At 36.7% G+C, this 20,277-nt stretch overlaps 1 protein-coding gene across 1 annotated transcript; it reads left to right on the top strand.

Moving 5' to 3' along the window:
* The first annotated feature begins 855 nt into the window (after positions 1 to 855).
* On the top strand, positions 856 to 12,762 carry LUM (lumican). The gene is made up of 3 exons (XM_009559930.2): positions 856 to 1,258; positions 4,253 to 5,149; positions 11,744 to 12,762. The coding sequence occupies exons 2-3, from the start codon at positions 4,273 to 4,275 to the stop codon at positions 11,896 to 11,898; spliced, it is 1,032 nt and encodes a 343-aa protein (XP_009558225.1). The 5' UTR covers positions 856 to 1,258; positions 4,253 to 4,272; the 3' UTR covers positions 11,899 to 12,762.
* Positions 12,763 to 20,277: the final 7,515 nt, after the last annotated feature.

Below are 20,277 nucleotides of genomic sequence, written 5' to 3'. Positions count from 1 at the left end.
GTCCTCTGCTTTAGGATGCTGCTGGGGTTCTCCAGCCCAGCTGCATCCTGTGCCATGAATTTTTTATAAGGAAGCTAGTTGATAACAAACAAAACCCCTTGATCTTTACCCGCAACAATTACAATTAAATACATTTAAACACACAAGCACTATAAAATAGCTTGTGTGTGCTTTCTATGTACACATTTTACATTTGTCTCCATCCAACTTTATAAGAAACGGCTTGTGTCCCATTAAAATGGAAGACATCCACTACTTGGAGATAAGAGAAAGTTCTTATGGAAGCATTAAGACCCACTTTAAACTGTTACTGTCTTAGTGCACTATTTTTTGGCATCGCCTGGTGAAAATAACATCTCATCCAAGCCTTAAGATGCATTCTTGAACTACATCCATGGAATAAGAAACAGACAACGTAAAGTTGAGTAGTTCCAGATTCTGAAAAGCAGGAGAAAGCTCTAAGTGCAAAAATGAACAAATATATAAAATGAATTTACAGTAACTGCTGAAAAGCCATTCCTGGGATGTGTTTATATTAAACAAACATGCATTCAATCACCAAAATAAATCTCCAGACAAAGTGAATTCCAATGCTTTGAAAAAGAAGAAACTTTTAACCCAGTATTTAATGTTGTGGAAAAGGTTATAAATTAAAGATAATTCTGCATCTTTTGTTGCGATCCTTAAGCTAAATATTTTATTGAGGATTTTACTGTGGGCATAAGATAGTTAAAGAAAAAGGCAGAAAAATGAATGAGTCACTTGGCTAAAGAAGCATAGCAGCATTGAGGTCTGAGCACTATTTATTTAGCTCATGTCTAGCAGTATAAAATAAGTTGGAAAACAAAAGTCTGTCTGTAATTGGGTTTAGAATCTGAAATGATTTCCCTCTAAAATACAAAAATTCCTTGTACAAGGATATGGCTAGTGATCTAAACTTTCTCAGGTTTGTGAAACACTGATCGTTCTCTCATCCCTCCGGAATAACAGATGGGTTGTCCTTGTACAAAATATGGTATCCACCTGCACTTCATTAGAGTACTGCATATTTTGTACATGCCACACCACAAGATCACCATGATGACATAGCAGCTTCAGAGACCAGCGTGACTAGGGCTTTTTTTTTTTTCCCCCTCTTGTAACACAGAGGATCTGGCAGGCTTTTACCTCCTGACACTGTTTACAGCATATATTGGTTGATACAGTCCCTTATTGCATCTGCTCTGGGAATTAAGGAAAGCAGCTTCAAGGCAGTAAGGTAAGTGCTGCTGCATGTTTTAACGGTAATGTTCAGCTATTTAAATGTAGCTCTAATGGGAACGTGAAAATATGTCAGGACAAGTTTGCCAATTTGTAAATTGAACACAAATCAACTGTTACTTAGTGGATTCACTTTCTCGGTTTCCTTAAAAAAACTCACATATTTTGTGCGTCAGTGTTACACTTTTTTACAGTCTGTTTTGTCTTCAAAGGAGAGTTAACGTGCAGTACAAAGAAATTTGTAAGACTACTCTCTGCTTTCCTATTCATTCATAATCTAGTAGTAAGAGCTTCATAGACTCTATTTGTTAAATCATTTTACAAAAGACAAATGATCTTGATATTTAAATAATTAATTTAGTAAACAATAAGAGGAAATCATAGGTATTTTGATTTTTTCATTAATTTTAAAGAAACTTTTAAACTTATTAAAACTTCAAATTAAATCTTTTGCAAGATGTGTAAGATATTATGCTGCAGAATTAAGTTATATTTAGTTTAAGGCTGATTGAATGATAAACTCAGATTTATTTTTATTTCACAACAACTTCAGAATTAAGGTAGTATAGTTTGAATATCTTCTCTCCCCTACTGTAGTATTTTTTTCAAAATTGTGGATATGCCATTTAGTATGTTTGGGCAAGTTTCTTTCACAAATATTTTCACAAGTATTTTACAATATAATTGATTAGAACAAATACAGGCAATTAATTCAAGCATGTTTAAGATAAACATCTAAGAACATATTTTGATTTTATTTTTTTGTTTATACAGTTCAGTGCAACAAGCAGGAGTGTGTACACACTCCACCTACTTCTTACATTTCTGACAAAGAAATGTTTAGCTATGTGAATGAGAAATCCGTGTATTAAACAAGACAACTTTACTGTGATATTTTATGTCACATGCATGCTCACATGCCCTTGCACTACTGAATTGTCATTTTCCTTTTAAAATGTCATTGACAAAATAATTCAAAATATTTGCTATCTAATTTTTAAAATTATTTCCAGGGATCTGCAGAGCAGTTAAGCATTGCATGCTATTTATGAGAACAGCCAGCTTATGATATCAATAATAAAATTTAGTGTTACAAATGTAATTTGAACCTAGAAGAACAATAGAGTTTGAATTTAAAGTGGGATGTTTATGTTATTTTATATGTAAGACAAAGTAAAATGATGCAGACGTGTAAAAATTTCACTGTAAGGCTGAAGACTGTAGTCCAAAGAGTTCACTTCACTTTGTCTTATACTTTAAATACAGAAGCTATTAGTTCTCCATCCTTAATGTTTAGTACCTAAATAGGATCGGGTTTTGAGCTGAAATGTGTCACTGTTGTGCCTTTACTTTCAGAGGAGCTGTACTTATTTATACCAGCAGGGGACCAAAGGTTGAGTTTGCATATTCTCATCCAGTAATGAAGAACAGACAAAGGAAATTATACTGATAATTCACATTTTGATTATTGGTCTCTCCTGTGATTTGTAATTAGGTAAATGTGGAACCATCATCATATGCAGTCATCCTCTTTATTCACTGGATAGCAGCTTAATGTCTAGCAAAGGGACTTTGTGGGTGATTGTCCGGACATAACATGAGAACATCTAAGAAAAAAATCTTTGTGCTGTAATGCGTGATATCGATAGGCCCTGCCTAGAGGTACTTTAGTTGCAATTATTAGCTGACTGGAATGAAACTTGGCTTTTAGCAAGTAAATAAAATCAAGGAAATTTAGAATTAGGGAAGACGTTCTAGCTATGTTCCTGTGTTTTAACGCTGTGTACTCTGCATAACACTGAACAATGCCAATAGCAAGACCAAGTTACTCTGCTGGAAGACTGCCCAGATCTGAAATCAATATCTGGTGGTCTGTTTACAGGCTTCACATACTTTCTGAAATTACTTGAGAACAAGAAGGTTCTAAGGATTTCCTTAATCACCTCCCTCTCTGAACAGTAGTTGAATGCACTGATCCTAGTCTTTTACTGGTGAAAATCAAAGTAAATTCAGTGACTTCAGTGATGGTAGACCCACTTTCCCAAAACATCTTCACAGATCAGCATCTGGTGAAGTATCTGATGAGAAGGGTATGCCATTAAAAAGTAAGGTAAGACTGCTCATATTGGATCACAGCAAAATGTCACCAAGAACACTGAATATTTTTTGCTGTATGTGAACTGAAAGACCAAATATGTGAATCTAGTGTTTTATTGTTCTATTAATTTAGAATGGTCATATGATGTAATAGACACTTTTATTATTATATATCGAATTTGAAAGAATATTTACACTATCTGAAATTCAGTCATTTCAGATTCAGATATTAGAGTACACTCGTGCACACGTATGCAGTGCTGGTCATCACCATGTTGAGGACAATAGGTCATATATTTGTTAGTTTGTTCTTTAGGTGAATATGAAATTTAGTGGATCATGCTTTACTGGACATAATCTATGGAAAGAAGATATACCAAGCTGCAGGCATCTTAACAGCACACTATACATCCATCATTAACCTTAGTTTGTAACTTTCCTGGCTCTTTCAAACTTAAGTCAAATAGCCAAATATTTAGATATGAGGCAATTCAGTACGTTAGGAACACTTCATAGAATTTAAATGGTAGAACTGCCTCTGAACATGGCCTCCAGGAAAACTGAAAACTGTTCTGTGCCAAGTTTAAAAAATTTAGTCTTTATCATTGTTCTTGTCACTTAATGAATAAAAGCCAAAAGATATAAGAATATTTTACTTAAAACAACAGAATGGCCTGTAATTTTGCATTACAAAGGAAGATTATAACAAGACAATGACTGTAAATTTATAGTAGTATAAGTGCATTACTAACAAACTAACATATTTTTCTTATTTAATAGCTTTAAACAGGAGGCCTAAGTTAATTAGATTTTAATTATAATATTTATGTGATAAAATTTTAAATATTGCTGAAAAGAAAAAGTTTTAACTTTTTTATTCCCTTTTACCATGCAGGGACAAGACACATCGCAAAGATGACTTTAAACTCCCTACCCATCTTTCTGTTATTGATTAGTGGCATATTTTGTCATTATGACTATGGTCCTGCAGATGACTATGGTTATGATCCTTTTGGGCCATCAGCGGCAGTCTGTGCCCCAGAATGTAATTGTCCTTTAAGCTACCCTACTGCCATGTATTGTGACAACCTTAAATTGAAAACCATTCCAATTGTACCAAGTGGAATAAAATACCTTTATCTTCGAAACAATATGATTGAGGGCATTGAAGAGAACACATTTGATAATGTAACAGACCTACAGTGGCTGATCCTAGATCACAACCATCTGGAAAATTCAAAAATTAAGGGAAGAGTCTTCTCTAAACTAAAGAATCTGAAGAAACTTCACATCAACTACAACAATTTGACTGAAGCTGTTGGACCACTTCCCAAAACTCTGGATGACCTGCAACTAAGTCATAACAAGATCACAAAAGTCAACCCTGGTGTGCTTGAGGGACTGGTGAATCTGACTGTCATTCACCTCCAGAACAACCAGCTGAAAGCAGAGTCTGTTTCTGGGGCTTTTAAAGGTCTGAATTCACTTTTGTATCTTGACTTAAGCTTCAATCAACTTACAAAGCTACCAACAGGACTGCCTCACTCCTTACTCATGCTGTATTTTGATAATAACCAGATCTCCAATGTTCCTGATGAGTACTTCCAAGGTTTTAAAGCCCTGCAATATTTACGCTTATCCCACAATAAATTAACAGATTCTGGAATACCAGGCAATGTCTTCAATATCACGTCACTGGTTGAGTTGGATCTCTCCTTCAATCAGCTGAAGAGCATTCCAACTGTCAGTGAGAACCTCGAAAACTTCTACCTCCAAGTCAACAAAATTAGCAGTGAGTTAAATTTGCATATTTTCAATATTGTCTTATATAGTCTGGACACTGATTGTCAATGCAAGTATCTGAAAGGGTAGGTGAACCAGTCTGAAGAAATGGTACTGGTTAGAACGTTAGCATACTGACATTTCTTTGACACTGGTCCACAATAATGTTAAAATACAAACATTTATATAAGAACTATTCACAGTAACCCTAAAGACATAAATTTCTGTTTTCATGCTCATGTGGGTATTATTGGCCACATTCTCATCTCATGTTAATGGAAGTAACTCCATGTGAGTAAATGGAGTCAACTTATACAATTGAGGAAAAAAAGTGTGGGAAATTTAATCAGTGTGAAAAATGCTCAGAATTCATAAGTCAGCAAAAAGAAACAGATATCAGCTGAGAATATGTTAAGCGTAACCTTTCAGAAGGCTGGCAGTGAAAGGGTTGGACTGACAACAATACAACAAAGTGGCTGTTTTTTTCCTCTCTTCTTTTTTCCTCTTCTTTTTTCCTCTTCTTCTTTTTCCTGTCTCTTTCCTCTCTTCTCTCATGCAGTATCCCACTAAACCTGTCTCAAAATCCAAAGAGCTACCCTCGATGTTTCTTCTTCTCATTCCCATTTCCCTCATCATATGATCAGGTGGCAAGCTTGTCTCCATTCCAGCATGAGTTTCAAAAATATTCCTTCTGAAGTCAATAATGTCACACCTTGCTTGAGGTCATGGAGGTTTCTCCTGAAACAGGGCTTTTACAAGGCTGTCTTAATACTGCAGCGGGAAGGTATTGGAGAGCTGAAGAGGCCTCAACATCATATCAGAAGCTTTCCATCTTCACCTCTGTTAGCAGTGGTACCTGATGGAGCGGCAGGTCTGTCCAACATAGTGTTTCTACAGGAGGACTGACATTATCTTGCTAGTTGGCATAAAGTGAACCATGAACTCCTGTCTTCTACTTGCCTGCTCCTATCCACCAGGGGTTTAGGTTATCAGTGTTAGTTGTTCCGCACATAGTTAACTCCATACAGACGTAGCAAAGGCAAATATTTTAGTGCTGATTTAACCAGACAGAGAGCAAGACCTTTTGAAATGTTTAGTATTTACAATGCTACTCACCTCTCCTAGAAGAACTAACAATGATGGCGTTTAATATCTCATGAGATAAACAAAGCAGTTTTCCCTGATTAAAGTTGTTCTGAGCCTTCTGCATGATACCCAGGCACCATGTTTGTTTTCCAGTCACCTTTCCACCATTCTGAGCAATAGTGGCAGCAGTTTAATTTTGGGATGAAGCCTGTATTTCCAGAGTACTGGTCAGAAGCAGGGGGGGGATCATGTGAGAAGTAGGTGTGCACCCGCTACTGCTGTTTGTCATTGCTACTCTATGAACTGATGTGTAGGAGACCTCTGATTTATTGTTTTTTTTGCTTAACCATGAAGTCTACCAGACTTCAATAATAAATTTTCTTCACAGGCATAGTATTGTGTTCCCTAGGATGCTAACTGATAATTCAGGACAAAATTTAGCTAGCAATAAGCATTTCAATTTAATGAAGAACCAGACAGGATGATTAAAGCCTTTGGAGTTCACTATTCATTATACCTGACGTACAACTATGACTGCTCAGTCTTTCTGAAAGTTGAGTTGATTGTTCTTTGAGTTGATTGAACTTCAAACAAATGACCACATTCTTTCTTTTTTTTTTAAATGAAGTATTGTAATTTGCCAGAGATCTGTGTGAGGATGACTGTGAAGACGGCCAGCATCCCTTCCATACTGTGGCTTTTGGTACACATGTAAAACTTTCAGATTATGCTTGCATAGCTTAAAGTTTTCACTTATATTGAAAACTAACATAAATGCATTTCTGCAGTTTCCCTTTTTCTCAAGTTCCTTTAGGCTATCAATTAATATTAATATTTGTCTAAAGAAGAGAAATCTGGTTCCAACACTTTTGATCTTACCAGAAAGAAAGGAAATATTCTCTAAATTATTGTCCATGAATTTAAGCCTAGGCTTGCTACAGTCATTATGCACTGCCATACACAAAAAAAATGCCTTTTTGAGAAATGTCCTCATTTAAGTGTCTTAGAGATTTTTTAACATAATTTGATAAATATATACAGAAAACAATTGTAGCAGAATTGGGTTCACTTCAATGTGTTCTGTCTTCATTGGTGATGTGAGTAGTAGTGGACAAAGCAGACAGCAAACTGGAATGAAGGTAAATTCAGAGTAACTTCACTGATCTCTACTAATGTATTGAAGTATGTCCATTATACTGAAAGTAAGTTAGGTATCAACTGTATACTCCATCTACTGTACTCGATGCTAATTGAGTATAAGATAAGACCATGGGAGTCCTATAAAAGCCTTTACTTTCTCCATACCCAAAACCTAAACTGTAACTTCTGAAAAAATTCTATTTAAAAAATTATTTTCTATTATTTCTTAATATTTCTTTTTATTAGTAATTTCTTATTAGTAGTAATACAATGGTAGAATTTATTCTTTAATAACAACAGTGGTTTGCTACCTGCTTTAAGATGCCATTAGCATTATAGATATAGATGTACCTGATAGAGATGGAGATGGAGATGGAGGTGGAGGTGGAGATGGATAGATGGATAGATAGATAGATAGATAGATACTTATGTACGTATGTACATATGTATGTTCATAAATAAATAAATATATACTTGTTTTACAGACATCTCAATGCAAAAAGAATGGAAAAGTCCTGTACAGGAATCAAAGAGTCCATCAGCTGGATCAGTACTGTAACTGTACTTATTCTAAACAGAGTTAGTTGTGGAGGTTCTTTATGATCTTTTATCTGGCTCACTCCACTCATCCCAAATGGGTATTTTTTTTTGACAACGTCCTGTGCACAAATGACTCCGATATGATCACTGTGAGACGACAACTAGCAAGGGTGACTGTGGGAACTCAGATCCCACTAGGATTGCTCACTGTATTGTACATGTGAACGAGGAGTCTTTCTACAGCTAATCATCCTCTCAGCTAAAGACTGCTTATGCTTTTTTGTCTAAAAAATAAGTGTTTCATGCTCCCATTTCACTCTGTACATGTGGGAGAGAAGAGGAAAAGAGAGGAGAGGACAGGTCTGTTCCTGATTTTCCTGCATCTCCTCCCCCCTTTATTTCAAATGCAGGTAGTTTGTTAGAATATCAGAATTCCATATGGCAACACAGAGTTTTAGTGAGAAAATAATTGTGCTCATGCAGGGATTCTCTTTTGGGAAAATACAAATGCCACACCAGTGGCAAAATTCCAGCTACACTACCTTTGAACCTTAATATTGTAAATTCAGGAAGACTTTTTAACACTTGCAGCATTAATAAGTGTAGTAAAGGAGACGTAAGCCACTGATATATGTTATGCCATGGTGCTCTGATCTCACTGATTATAATTCCCATAAAGTTGATATGGCTAACAATACACCAAGTGCATTCACTCCCACTTATCTTGTTTTCTCCTAGTGGAGACTGCAATTAGCAAACTTTTTTTAACATGCTTATAACAACTGAAAATTACACAAACTGTATACAAAATCAATACCTCAACGCAAACAGTGTGCACAAAATATTAGAGCCAAATCACACAGGAATCCATAGACTCACCGAATGTTTTATGTCGGAAAAGGCCTTTAAGATCATCAAATTCAACCATAAACCCAACACTGTGAAGTCCACCACTAAACCATGTCCCTAAGCAACACATGTATACACCTTTTAAATACCTCCAGGGATGGTGACTCAACCACCTCCCTGGGCAGCCTCTGCCAATTCTTGACAACACTTTCAGTGAAGTAAGGTTTCCTAATATCTAGTTTAAACCTCCCCTACCATAATGTGAGGCCATTTCTCATCCTATTACTTGTTACTTGAGAGAGAAGACTAACACCCACCTTGCTACAAACTCCTTTCAGGTAGTTGTAAAGAGCAATAAGGTCTCCTCTCAGACCTCTTTTCTCCAGGCTAAAGAACCTCAGGTGCCTCAGCCACTTCTCACAAGACTTGTTCTCTAGACCCTTCACCAGCATCGTTGCTCTTCTTTGGAAATGCTCCAGGACCTCAATGTCTTTCTCCCAGCGACAGGACCAAAACTTAACACAGTATTCAAGATGTGGCCTCACCAGTGCCTAGTACAAGGAGATGGTAATTTCCTTAGCCCTGCTGGCTGCACTATTTCTGATACAAGACAGGACGCTTGTCTTCTTGGCCACTTAGGCACACTGCTGGTTCATTTTCAGACAGCTATTGCCAACTAGATCTGCATCAACTTCCAAAGTGATTTCAGTCTCATAAATAGTCAGTACAGCTATTTTGGTAACACAGATAAATTTAATGTTTTACTTGCATGAAGTTTACATCCTTTGAGTAGTTAAGCATCTACCCAACTCATATAGGCATACTTGTTTTACAACAGATGTTAGCATTTATACTCAAAAGTAACAATATGGAAAAAAACAAGTAATTTTATAAAGTTTCTATATGTCTGCCTTCAAACAATATATTCTTGCCATGTACTAACAAGAAAATGAAAAACAAAATCTATATTAGAATTCATATTTACTTAATCTTTACAAATTATACCCAAACTATCTGCAGAAAACTGGACCTAAATAGTTAATGTATAGGTCAAGTAAATGACTTTGAAGTTTCAAGAACTTATGTTTTTATTCAGCAAAATTCCACACAAATTTAATGCTTTAAACATCTCATGTATTATATGATCTTAACTTGCAGGAATAACCAGTTTATTTCAGCTGATATATTCTGATTCAGAAGAGTATCAGAATTGGTCTGCAGGTTTAATATTATACTATACTGCAACATTTACTGCCTAATAAATGTCCTATTAAGAATGCATTTTGTCTCTCGCCTTTTCAAAAGAAGGCTGTAAAATATAAAAAATATCCATGATGTTTTTGTTTGCTTTAATCAAATTGGTGTTCAAGATCTAACTTTTGACATACATTTCCTTAATCCCTACTCAAAACAACTATTTTGTGAAAGATGCACAAATCTTTACCCATTCCTCAAGATCATATCTCCGTGACCCAAAAATTACCTAAACTCTCAGGCTTTAAAGGTATGCCTGTGTAGATGGGTCTACACTTAGCTTACACAAGGCATGTTTCATCAATAATAGTGGATTATTGTAATACCAGCTCTGGAAGAATCCAACTGAAGTTAAATTGCAGATGTGAAAGATAATTCCTCCACTTTCTTTAGTGCTACATGATATAGGTCATCACTTTTTCTTAGATGAGTTAAATAGTCATGCAGAAAAGGTATTTAAGGTGGTATTTTCAACAGCCAATGAATGACCTGTGACTGGTAATTGAAATGGTAACCAATTGTGAAAACACTACCTTGATTTCTCAGAATTTATGAGAGCTAATCTTTTGCAACATAAAAGCAGCTGAATATATAAAATTTGTCTGCGTATTGGTGAACAATCTCATTTAAGGAGTTCCCTTAAAATATTTCCTGTGTGAACTAAATTAATGTCAGTGACCTGAAGAAAAGACTCTCATACTAATTCTTTAGTACTGATGGAGCCTTTAAATAGGTTATTCTGACTCAGAAGAGTCTCACAGGTGAGAATGAAGGACTGTTTTTGCAGAATCACTCAATGTGGTATACCAGGGACATAAGATTTATTCACATGCGTTCTGTCTTGAGGATAGATTTGCTGTGCATGACAGAGGTGTATAATACATGTATGTGTATGCTTACATGTACTGAACACAGACTTTCTCTGCTTCGCGTAATTTCTAGTTCATAATACCACTTGTAATATATAATAGAACATTTTCCGTTTCAGACCAATCTAGTGTTATGTGAACAAAATAGTAATTCAACTGAATAGAAACTATACATATATTCACATATGAATTACAATAAGTACAATAGTTTAATAAATATTTTTTACATTTATACTCGCCCTTGAGACCGTTCAACTGTACAATGCAAATATAAAACTCCTCCCCAACCCCAGACTCGAATTCCATTATGAAACTAGTAAATCAAAATGACATATCCAAAATGATCATTGATAGAGACATCCATTGGACTGCCTGTTCTTAAGGGTAAAGCCATATAATGACTTCTGTTTCTCCAGAAATTGTTTATTTCCTTCAGTGTCTTATGTAGTGCGGTTCTAACTCTCCATTGTAGTATACTTAACACAACTGATTCCTCTCTCTGCATCTCCAGTTTTACTGGAGATTGTTTTTTTTTCCCTTTTTTTCTAAATGCTAGGTTAAGCCTCTATATAAATTTTAAGGTCATAAAAGCCAAATGGGTACTGAGACCACACAGTACTTGAAAAACTCTGTCTTGAAATTCTCAACCTATAACAACTAATGGAAAGAACGTCTCCTAACACAAGATCTTCAAGTTCCAGTGGACTCAAGGCAATTACATCAGTAGACATGCAAAATATTAAAACATAGCAGCATGAACTTAATATAACAATTTTCAAATTAAATGTAAAAAGCAGAAAGAAAATGATTTCATCCTATTTGTCCTAATCTTCCATGCTTTCTTATTTATGTTCCCTTTGTTTTAGAGTTCCCATTGAGCAGCTTCTGTAAGGTTGTTGGGCCAATGACCTATTCCAAGATCACACATTTGCGCCTGGATGGAAACAACCTCACTCGGGCTGACTTGCCACAGGAGATGTACAACTGCCTTCGAGTGGCTGCTGAGATTTCACTGGAGTGAGATATCTGGAAGCTTCCAGCTTCCTTCTAGAAGCAGTAACTACAGAAATTACACCATGATAGCTCTTTAAAATTAGGACATTCCTTAAAAGAAAGTGTCAGTCTGCATATTATCCATTTTGTTTGAAAATATTTAGCATGCACTTGGCAAACTTAAGGAAATGTGCATATTGTTGCAAAAAGTTGTATTTAGAAAGCAGAAGAATGGCCAAATGTGGTGCAAAATATGCCTTCATCTCACTAGGTAAGTTGATTAAATGCATTCAACTTCGTAGAATTCTGTATCCATGCATGCAATAGATGCCAGCTGGTACCAGACTTACATGGAAGTCAGATGGGTTTCATCAGAGCGCTAAACAGTTTGAGCTAGCCTGTGTATATATCAGATTCCTCTCTAACCAATCTAGGTATCTTCATTATTCACGCCTTTTTCATATTGTTATCAATTAAAAAGGAAAAAATTATTTAACGATTTAAGAGCAAACTAAGATGTATGAAACTATGTTTTCAGAGCCCATTACATTATTAAATTAATTAAATATTTGAAAGATAACAGGGAAACAATCATTTTTCAGGTTAAAAAATGTTTACTCTTCTTTTTGTCATACTTTCATTTAAACTTTCATGGTAAGATTTTTATCCATTGATGGTATAATTATTATTTCAAGTCATATATACAAGTATTTTTATTCAATTACTTGCATGCTACTTTTAACCAGATTGTAGAAAATAAAACGTAGCAAATAGTATTTTTATGTCCATATCATTGTCAACTATGTTTCAGTCTTTTATAAATTGAAAAAAACTTCAGGTTAAGACAAGATAATCTAAGCTATTCTATTATTATTGAAATTTATTGTATGGTTAAATAAACTGTTTTCTCTACTTTCAAGTTTCAATATGTTTATAAACATACAATCTAGCTCAGCACCGGTGAGACCGCACCTTGAATACTGTGTTCAGTTCTGGACCCCTCACCACAAGAAGGATGTTGAGGCTCTGGAGCGTGTCCAGAGAAGAGCAACGAAGCTGGTGAGGGGGCTGGAGAACAAGTCTTACAAGGAGCGGCTGAGAGAGCTGGGGTTGTTTAGCCTGGAGAAGAGGAGGCTGAGGGGGGACCTTATTACTCTCTACAACTACCTGAAAGGAGGTTGTGGAGAGGAGGGAGCTGGCCTCTTCTCCCAAGTGACAGAGGACAGGACTAGAGGGAATGGCCTGAAGCTCCGTCAGGGGAGGTTCAGGTTGGATATCAGAAAAAAATTCTTCACAGTAAGAGTCATTGGGTACTGGAACAGGCTGCCCAGGGAGGTGGTTGAGTCGCCTTCCCTGGAGGTGTTTAAGGAACGGGTGGATGAAGTGCTTAGGGACATGGTTTAGGGAGTGTTAGGAATGGTTGGACTCGATGATCCAATGGGTCCTTTCCAACCTTGTGATTCTGTGATTCTATGATTCTGTGATAATGTGTTGGCCATTAAGTTGTTACATTGTGGAGTTTGCAATAAGGGTGTAACAGCACTATGAAATGGTACAAATTAATTTCTCAGTGTTGTCCAAAGAACAATGAAATCTCTTAGAATCCACGCACAATGCTTAAAATGCAATCCTAGCTACACACAGCAGAGAGATGATAGTATATTCTGTGGGACTGTATAGTCCAATTATTGTCAACATCCTGGAATGCACACTAAAATAAACATGTTAGAAACTGAGAACTATAAATAACTTGCTTGCAAACACAGATCGTCCCACAGGTACTATTTTCTTTTCAACTACTAGACTATTAAACACTCAGGCTAAAACTCTTCTTCTAGTTTCTATAGCAAAAGCAGAGGTTTCTATATCACCTCTGAAAAAAGAAAAAAAAAAAAAACACCACCATACACCACACCATTTAGTCAGCACATTGCTAATTCCAGATGTTCAGAATCAATTCTGAAACAAAGAAACCTGTGACTAAAACAAAAAGAGAGATGCAGAAGAAAATAGAAATATTTCCCTCCTCATTTTTGTAATTTTTGAATTCATAAGTGTTACTGCATTTTCTGTCCACATACATGAAGGACTGAAAATAACATTTGTTACAAGTAAGCTAGAAGAATTAAGTCTAAAGCTGGGGCTCTCTGAACACATCAGAGTGGAAATGACTATGGAATAGTACCTAGGCATTATAAAACAGAAGAAGAAAGAGGTGCATGCAAAAATCTCCAAAGAACAGAAAAAAAAAAAGAGAAACACAATCAAATATTTTCCTGAGTTTTTAACATAACTGTGCCCTTCACAGGAAAACACGCTAAACACTAAGAATTCTACAACATACTGAAATCTGTCACTATATATCTGTGATCTAGCAAACAGGACAGAAATGTATTCTTATTTTCAGTTTGTTTCAGCAAACCAGTTCTCTCGTGCAAAACAAACCAGTATGAACAAGGAAACTGAGAACAGTCCTCCTCAGGATAGTTTATAAAGTGTTGATGATGGTACTTTCTACATATCCCTATGTTGCAAGTAAAGCAAACACAGATGTTCACAATGCATTCTGGAGTTATTTTCAACGGATAAAGTAGAAGGACAACCTTTGTCAAAATAGCAAATAGTGCTAAATATCTCCCTCAGAAACTAAGGAATCACCACATTGCAATGAACATTTGGACAACTAAGAGAAAATGGCATTTGGCAGTACATTTTTATCTTGAACAGTTCTTTCCTATACTTCAGAACTTCTCAGTTAGTTGGGGAGAGAGAACATTGCACAGCTTGCTCTTCATACTGAAAAAAATGGAACATGATGTGCTTCTGCTAAAGGAGAAGTGGGACACCACCTCTTTGCTTTCCTGTTGTGAGACGCAAAAGCACAGATCTTTGCTTCTGCATTAATGAATTGGTTTACATCATTATTAAACCTGTTTAAGATTCTAATCTCTATATAATTGGCAAAAACAGATGGCTAATAATGTATATTTACTTTAGTTCTCAGTTTATGAAAGCTACATCAATTGTTTTCTCAGCATTAGGCAGAAATGAAGGTGTTTGGAAACAATTAGCAGAGCTAGAACCTTGGAAACTGAGTCACTGTAATTTGTAATTTGTGCCTATCCTGGAAGGGAAGGTGATTGATCTTGATTCTAAAGTCCTCAGCATTGTGGACAATATGCAGCCTAGAGTACGGAATAGAAGGAAAATATTGGCACACTGTTAAGCAGGAGAGGTGAATCAGTCACCCACAGCACTGAAAAGGCAAATGTCCTCAACACTTTCTTCACTTCTGTCTTTACCAGCACTGTTGATCTCTGGGCCGTGGGAACAAAAATCCAGGTTGATGCAAACACATACCCACCATCAGTAAAGGAAGAATTGGTTTGAGAACTGTTACAGAAGCTTTTTGCCCTATAAATCAATGGACCTTGACAATATCTATGCCAGGCCATTAATAGACCAGATTTGTGTCATTATGAAGCTGCTCTCCATTATATTTAAGAGACTGAGGGATGTCCCAGAAGACTGAAAGAAGGCTAATGTCACCCCTACCTAAAAGAAGAGCCTAAAAGATAATCCAGGTAATTATAGGTCCATCGTTTTTACTTCAGTCCCTGAGAAATTTATGGAACAAATCCTCTTGGGTGCTTTCACATGTTAAATGAAACACATAATTGGGAAAACCAGACAGATTCACTAAGGGCAAATCGTGCTTGACAAACCCGATTGCTTTTTATAACAAAGTGACTGCCTTGGTTTATGTAGCGTGAGTGGTGGATATTGCCTGCCTTGTATTTCTCCAAGGCTTTTCATACAGTTTTCAACAGCATCCTCCTAGAGAAACTGACACTGTCTAGAAAACTGTCCTGTGCAGTGGGGAACTGCCTGAAAGGTGCTTATAAGTAGTTCTTTTTCAAACTGGCAACCTGTGGAGCTCCCAGGGATTGATATTGGGCCCAACATTATTTAATATCTGTATAAGTGATGTGGATAATGGGATCAAGTGTACCCTAGTGAAGTTTGCTGATGATATCAAACTGAGTGGGGAAGTGGACGCTTTGGAAGGGAGAGCCGCTGTAGAGGAAGACCTGGATAGGCTGAAAGAATGGGCTGAGAAGAACGCTATGAAGTTCAATAAGGACAAGTATAAGGTCTTGCACCTGTGAAAACATAATCCTGGTGGGCAATAAACACTGGAATATAACCGGCTGGGGAGCAGTTCTGTGCAAAGGAACCTGTGGGTCCTGGTGGACAACCATCTCAATATGAGCAAACAGTGTACTGCTGCAACAAAGCAAGCCAGCAGGATACTGGGTTGCATCAACAAGGGCCCCACCAGCAGAGGTAAAGTCATTATCCCCCTCTGCTCAATGCTTCTCAGGCCACACTCAGAATACTATGTTCAGGTTTTGTCCTCTCTATACAAAAGAGGTGCGGACAGACTGGAGAGGTTCCAGAGAAGGGTCACAAAGATGATTAAGATTTGAGAATCCTGTCATATGAGGAAATGCTGAAAGAGCAGAGCTTGTTCAGTCTTGAGAAAAGAAGGCTTAGAAGACACTTTATCACCATGTTCCAGTATTTTAAGCGTGGCTACAAAGAAGATAGAGATTCCCTTTTTACAAGTACTTACATGGAAAAGATGAGAGGTAATGAGTACAAGTGACTCCTGGGGAGATTCCAATTGGACAGAAGAGGAAAATTTTTCACAATGAGAACAGTCAGCCATTGGAATACTCGCCCCAGAGAAGTAGTGGATTCTGCAGCACAGGACACTTCTAAGATTCAGCTGGACAGGGTACTGGGTGATCTTGTCTAGATCATGCTTTTGTCAAGAAAGGTTGGACCAGATGATACTTGGGGTCCCTTCCAACCTGATATCCTATGATTTTTAGAAGGAGGTTGAACTAAACGACCTTCAGACATCCCTATAGACTTATTTATAATTTCTGTGAATCTGTGGTTCTAAGAATACTGGTAACCAGTAAGGGAAAATAATAATTTTAATAACCAGCTCTACAGCTGAAGAGTTTTGCTCAAATGCACATAGAATATTTATTGTTCCAGATTCCAGTCCATAATTCAGACTCCCATGATACTCACAAAATCATAACTCAGCTAACATTTGGATATAGATTCTCTAGGTAAAAACTGTGGAAACTTTCCTTCATTGCCCAGATGTCTGCAGCTGGCTTGTGCAAATATATTCCCATTTTAATGCTTGTGAGATACAGAGTGCTGGCAGTGAAGCCAGAGATCTACCCTGCTCACTCTCCTGTGTGGGACAGCAGAGGCAAATGTGCTTAGAAGTCTACACAAAATAAGAGAAGCAGTCTTACAATCTGACATACCAATGGACATTGCTCACGGGGGACATTTTGGTTGTGAACTTTTTTTGTAGGTTTAGGGACTGATTAAAAGATTCTCAGCCTGTAAAAAAATAACTTAATTGATAAGCTACATAGCTTTTATCGATAAATATCTCTTAAATCTTTTCTGTATTTTAGGGCACATATCATACATGTAGGAATGTCAGGTTCAAATACCTGGACAAATTACCACTTCATTATGCAAAGCAAAGCAGCTTCAAGAGAGACTGAGCACTTTTAATCATGCTATACTTTGCAGCTTCTGAGATAAAGTTGTGGTTGTGGGCAAGATAGGAAATAATTGTATCCATATCTCCACATACTGAAAACACAAGAAGGATCTCATCAGTCTTCTCCGAGAGGTGACCTGCCTGCAGTGCCCAGCTGGAGTGAGTTCAGAGGTGAGACTGAATTGCTCAAGGCTGTGCCCACTGAATCACATAAACACTTTATCCTAATGATTTCAATCTGGATACCTTAAGCTGTCCTCAGTTTGATAGTTTTTGTCAACCCTTAAGGTCCCAGATAGATAAACTCCTTGTTGGGACTGATGCAGCAACACTCTACAGAGAAAGACACTACTGTATCACTGACCTGGAGACTTTTCATATCCTGCTGGGGGAATCTAAAATGAAGACACTTTCAAATATTTTTAGCTTCTTTAACAAGAGAAAAATGTAAAATAACAGAAATAACACTGACACCTCACAGCCTGTTTTAGCAATCTTTTTTGCTATTTTAGAATACTTAATCCATGATAGCTTACTTTTCAAAACAGTTGATTTACAGATTGGGCATTGGATGACTAATTCATGTTTTATTTTGCCTGGGAAATATTAATCATCTAAACAGACACATGAAGACCCAAGATATCAATGCATGTATGTAATTGATAAATGGATGTCAGATATTTACTTTAAGATATATTTAGCATATATGGTTGTATGTCTAGAATTTTGAAATCAGATCCCTGTGTTTGATAGATTTGTTTCAGTGTTGAAATCGTTGAAGGTATGAAAACAAACTGAAGTAAGAGATTGACAGACACGTTTAAAGAGTAGGTAAACTAAATTTAGCTAGTAAAGGTGAATACCAGATCTTGGCATTGTGTCATGGAACCTTTATGGTGTCACTGTGGTAAAGAGATCAAAACAGAGAGAGAAAAGGAATGGACAGCCAAAAAAAATCCTTAATGTAACATATTCAGCAGAAAAATTTGTTTCCCATAAAACTGAGCCCTTTTCCATACTTATTGTGTTCTGAAATCTGTTGCTTAGCAAGGATTTCATTAAGCTGAGCTACTCAGTTCTCCCTATGTCTTTTACAAAGGAGTGAAGGTGTAAAGTAAACTGCTAGAATTTTGTTGCTGGACTTTTAGAACAGGCTCTCAACTTCCTAAACCCTATATAAACAAAGAGTCAGGTAACATTTATATTGCACGAATTAAGGTAGCCCAACTGTTTTCCAGCATTCCTTTAAGCAATGTCTCCTAATCTAACCTAAAAGGTCCCTGGAGAAACTCCCTGTAGTTTAGCTGCCTGAGTATGCACAGAACTGCCTATTTTGATAAGAGATGCAATTTCTCCCACTTGAGAGGTCTAGGCAGGCAATTCCAGGCTTCTAGCAGAGATGTAGGGTTCCTGCTCCTAAGGATGTTTTAGTTTTATTTTTCACCAGGAATGATGTAAATTAAAATGCATTTGGAGGAGCTGAATCTGGAACAACTGTGCTGGCCTCTTTGATCTGTCTGCACTGTTCCCTGGGCTAGCCTGAAGGGCTCACACATCTGCTTTATTTTAGACTCTTTGGTCTTGCTGACCTTTTGTGGATAATTTTTAAAAGGAGTAGCAGATGCTATTAATCTACATATATCCCCGCCTGGTGATCCGGGAACTGTCTGGAAATAGAAATTTTGTGTTTCTGACTAAATAAAACTCAGGGCTTCCTGCTCTCTATTTCAAACAGGGATGCAGAAAAAAAAAGAAAAAAAAAGTGAAGTGAAAGAGGCAGATTGAACCTTGAGTAAACATAAACACCTGCCTTAAGTGGTCTGCATGGCGGGCTGGAATTGCCAGTAGAGTGTATGATCAAGGATATATAAATTGGTCTTACTTTCTTCTTCAGGTTTTGAAGCATCACGTTTTCTCTAGTCATCATGGAGGGAATTAAAGAGCATATTTCAGATAAATTGATTGTCCTTTGCAGCAAGACACCTAGCATTTTAGTAAAGTGAAAGTGAAATTAGGCACATTGCATTGCAGCCTTTTCTAAATGGAACAAGTGAATTAGCTCTGTTTGCAGTGTACTCCTGGGTTTGCTGGTGAACTATACATGTGCTTGATGTTTAACAGATCTAGTTTCATATTAAATCTGAGACATATGGCAGCCATTACTGAAAGCAAAGTTTTTTTTTTCGCCATCATCAATTTCAGTGATGAAACAGAAAAACAGCTCTTACAACACTGATAGTTGCCCATATCTCCTCCCAATGAGTCTTTCTAGTCTATGTACTTTTAGCCCTTCTTGTCTTTCTCAAGCTCGAGGGTAATTCTAGTCTCAAGCATGTACATCACTCTTCTGAAGGAGCTGCTACCACCTTCTGCAGTTGTTGGTGCTCCTTACTTTTGTTGTTTTTTGTTTGTTTGTTTGTTTTTAATACAGATTCTCTTATTAGATTGATTAACAATGTGGACCACTAAGAGACGCATGGAGCAAAAATCCTCTAGTAGCTTGAGACATCTTCAGCAAACTAGAATACTCCCAACAGTATCTTTTAAAAGGTCTCAAAAATTCAGAGTGGGCATTCACAGTGTTTTTACTCTAATAATTTTTCCACTTCCTTTTACTGTCATGCAAATACCTTACATATCATTAATTTTGGGAGGATAGTTCATCATCTCAGGAACAGTTTGTATTTTACTGATATTTGTCTTTGATTGATTGGCTTCACAAGTTAAAGATGACCTCATAAACACAAACTTCTTAACCTCCTCTTACTGAAAATAAGGCACTGGAAAGTGTCTCAGTTTGGATAC

Source organism: Cuculus canorus, chromosome 1 (genome assembly GCF_017976375.1).
Source record: "Cuculus canorus isolate bCucCan1 chromosome 1, bCucCan1.pri, whole genome shotgun sequence".
NCBI lineage: Eukaryota > Metazoa > Chordata > Aves > Cuculiformes > Cuculidae > Cuculus > Cuculus canorus.
The sequence above is the reverse complement of the archived record's forward strand: the minus strand, read 5'-3'. Positions and strand labels throughout refer to the sequence as shown.

Bases quoted from the DNA above. Each gene is read 5' to 3' on its own strand.
- LUM (XM_009559930.2), top strand. From the start codon at position 4,273: ATGACTTTAAACTCCCTACCCATCTTTCTGTTATTGATTAGTGGCATA. The intron at 5,150-11,743 runs GTGAGTTAAATT...CCTTTGTTTTAG, and splicing joins CCAAGTCAACAAAATTAGCA to AGTTCCCATTGAGCAGCTTC.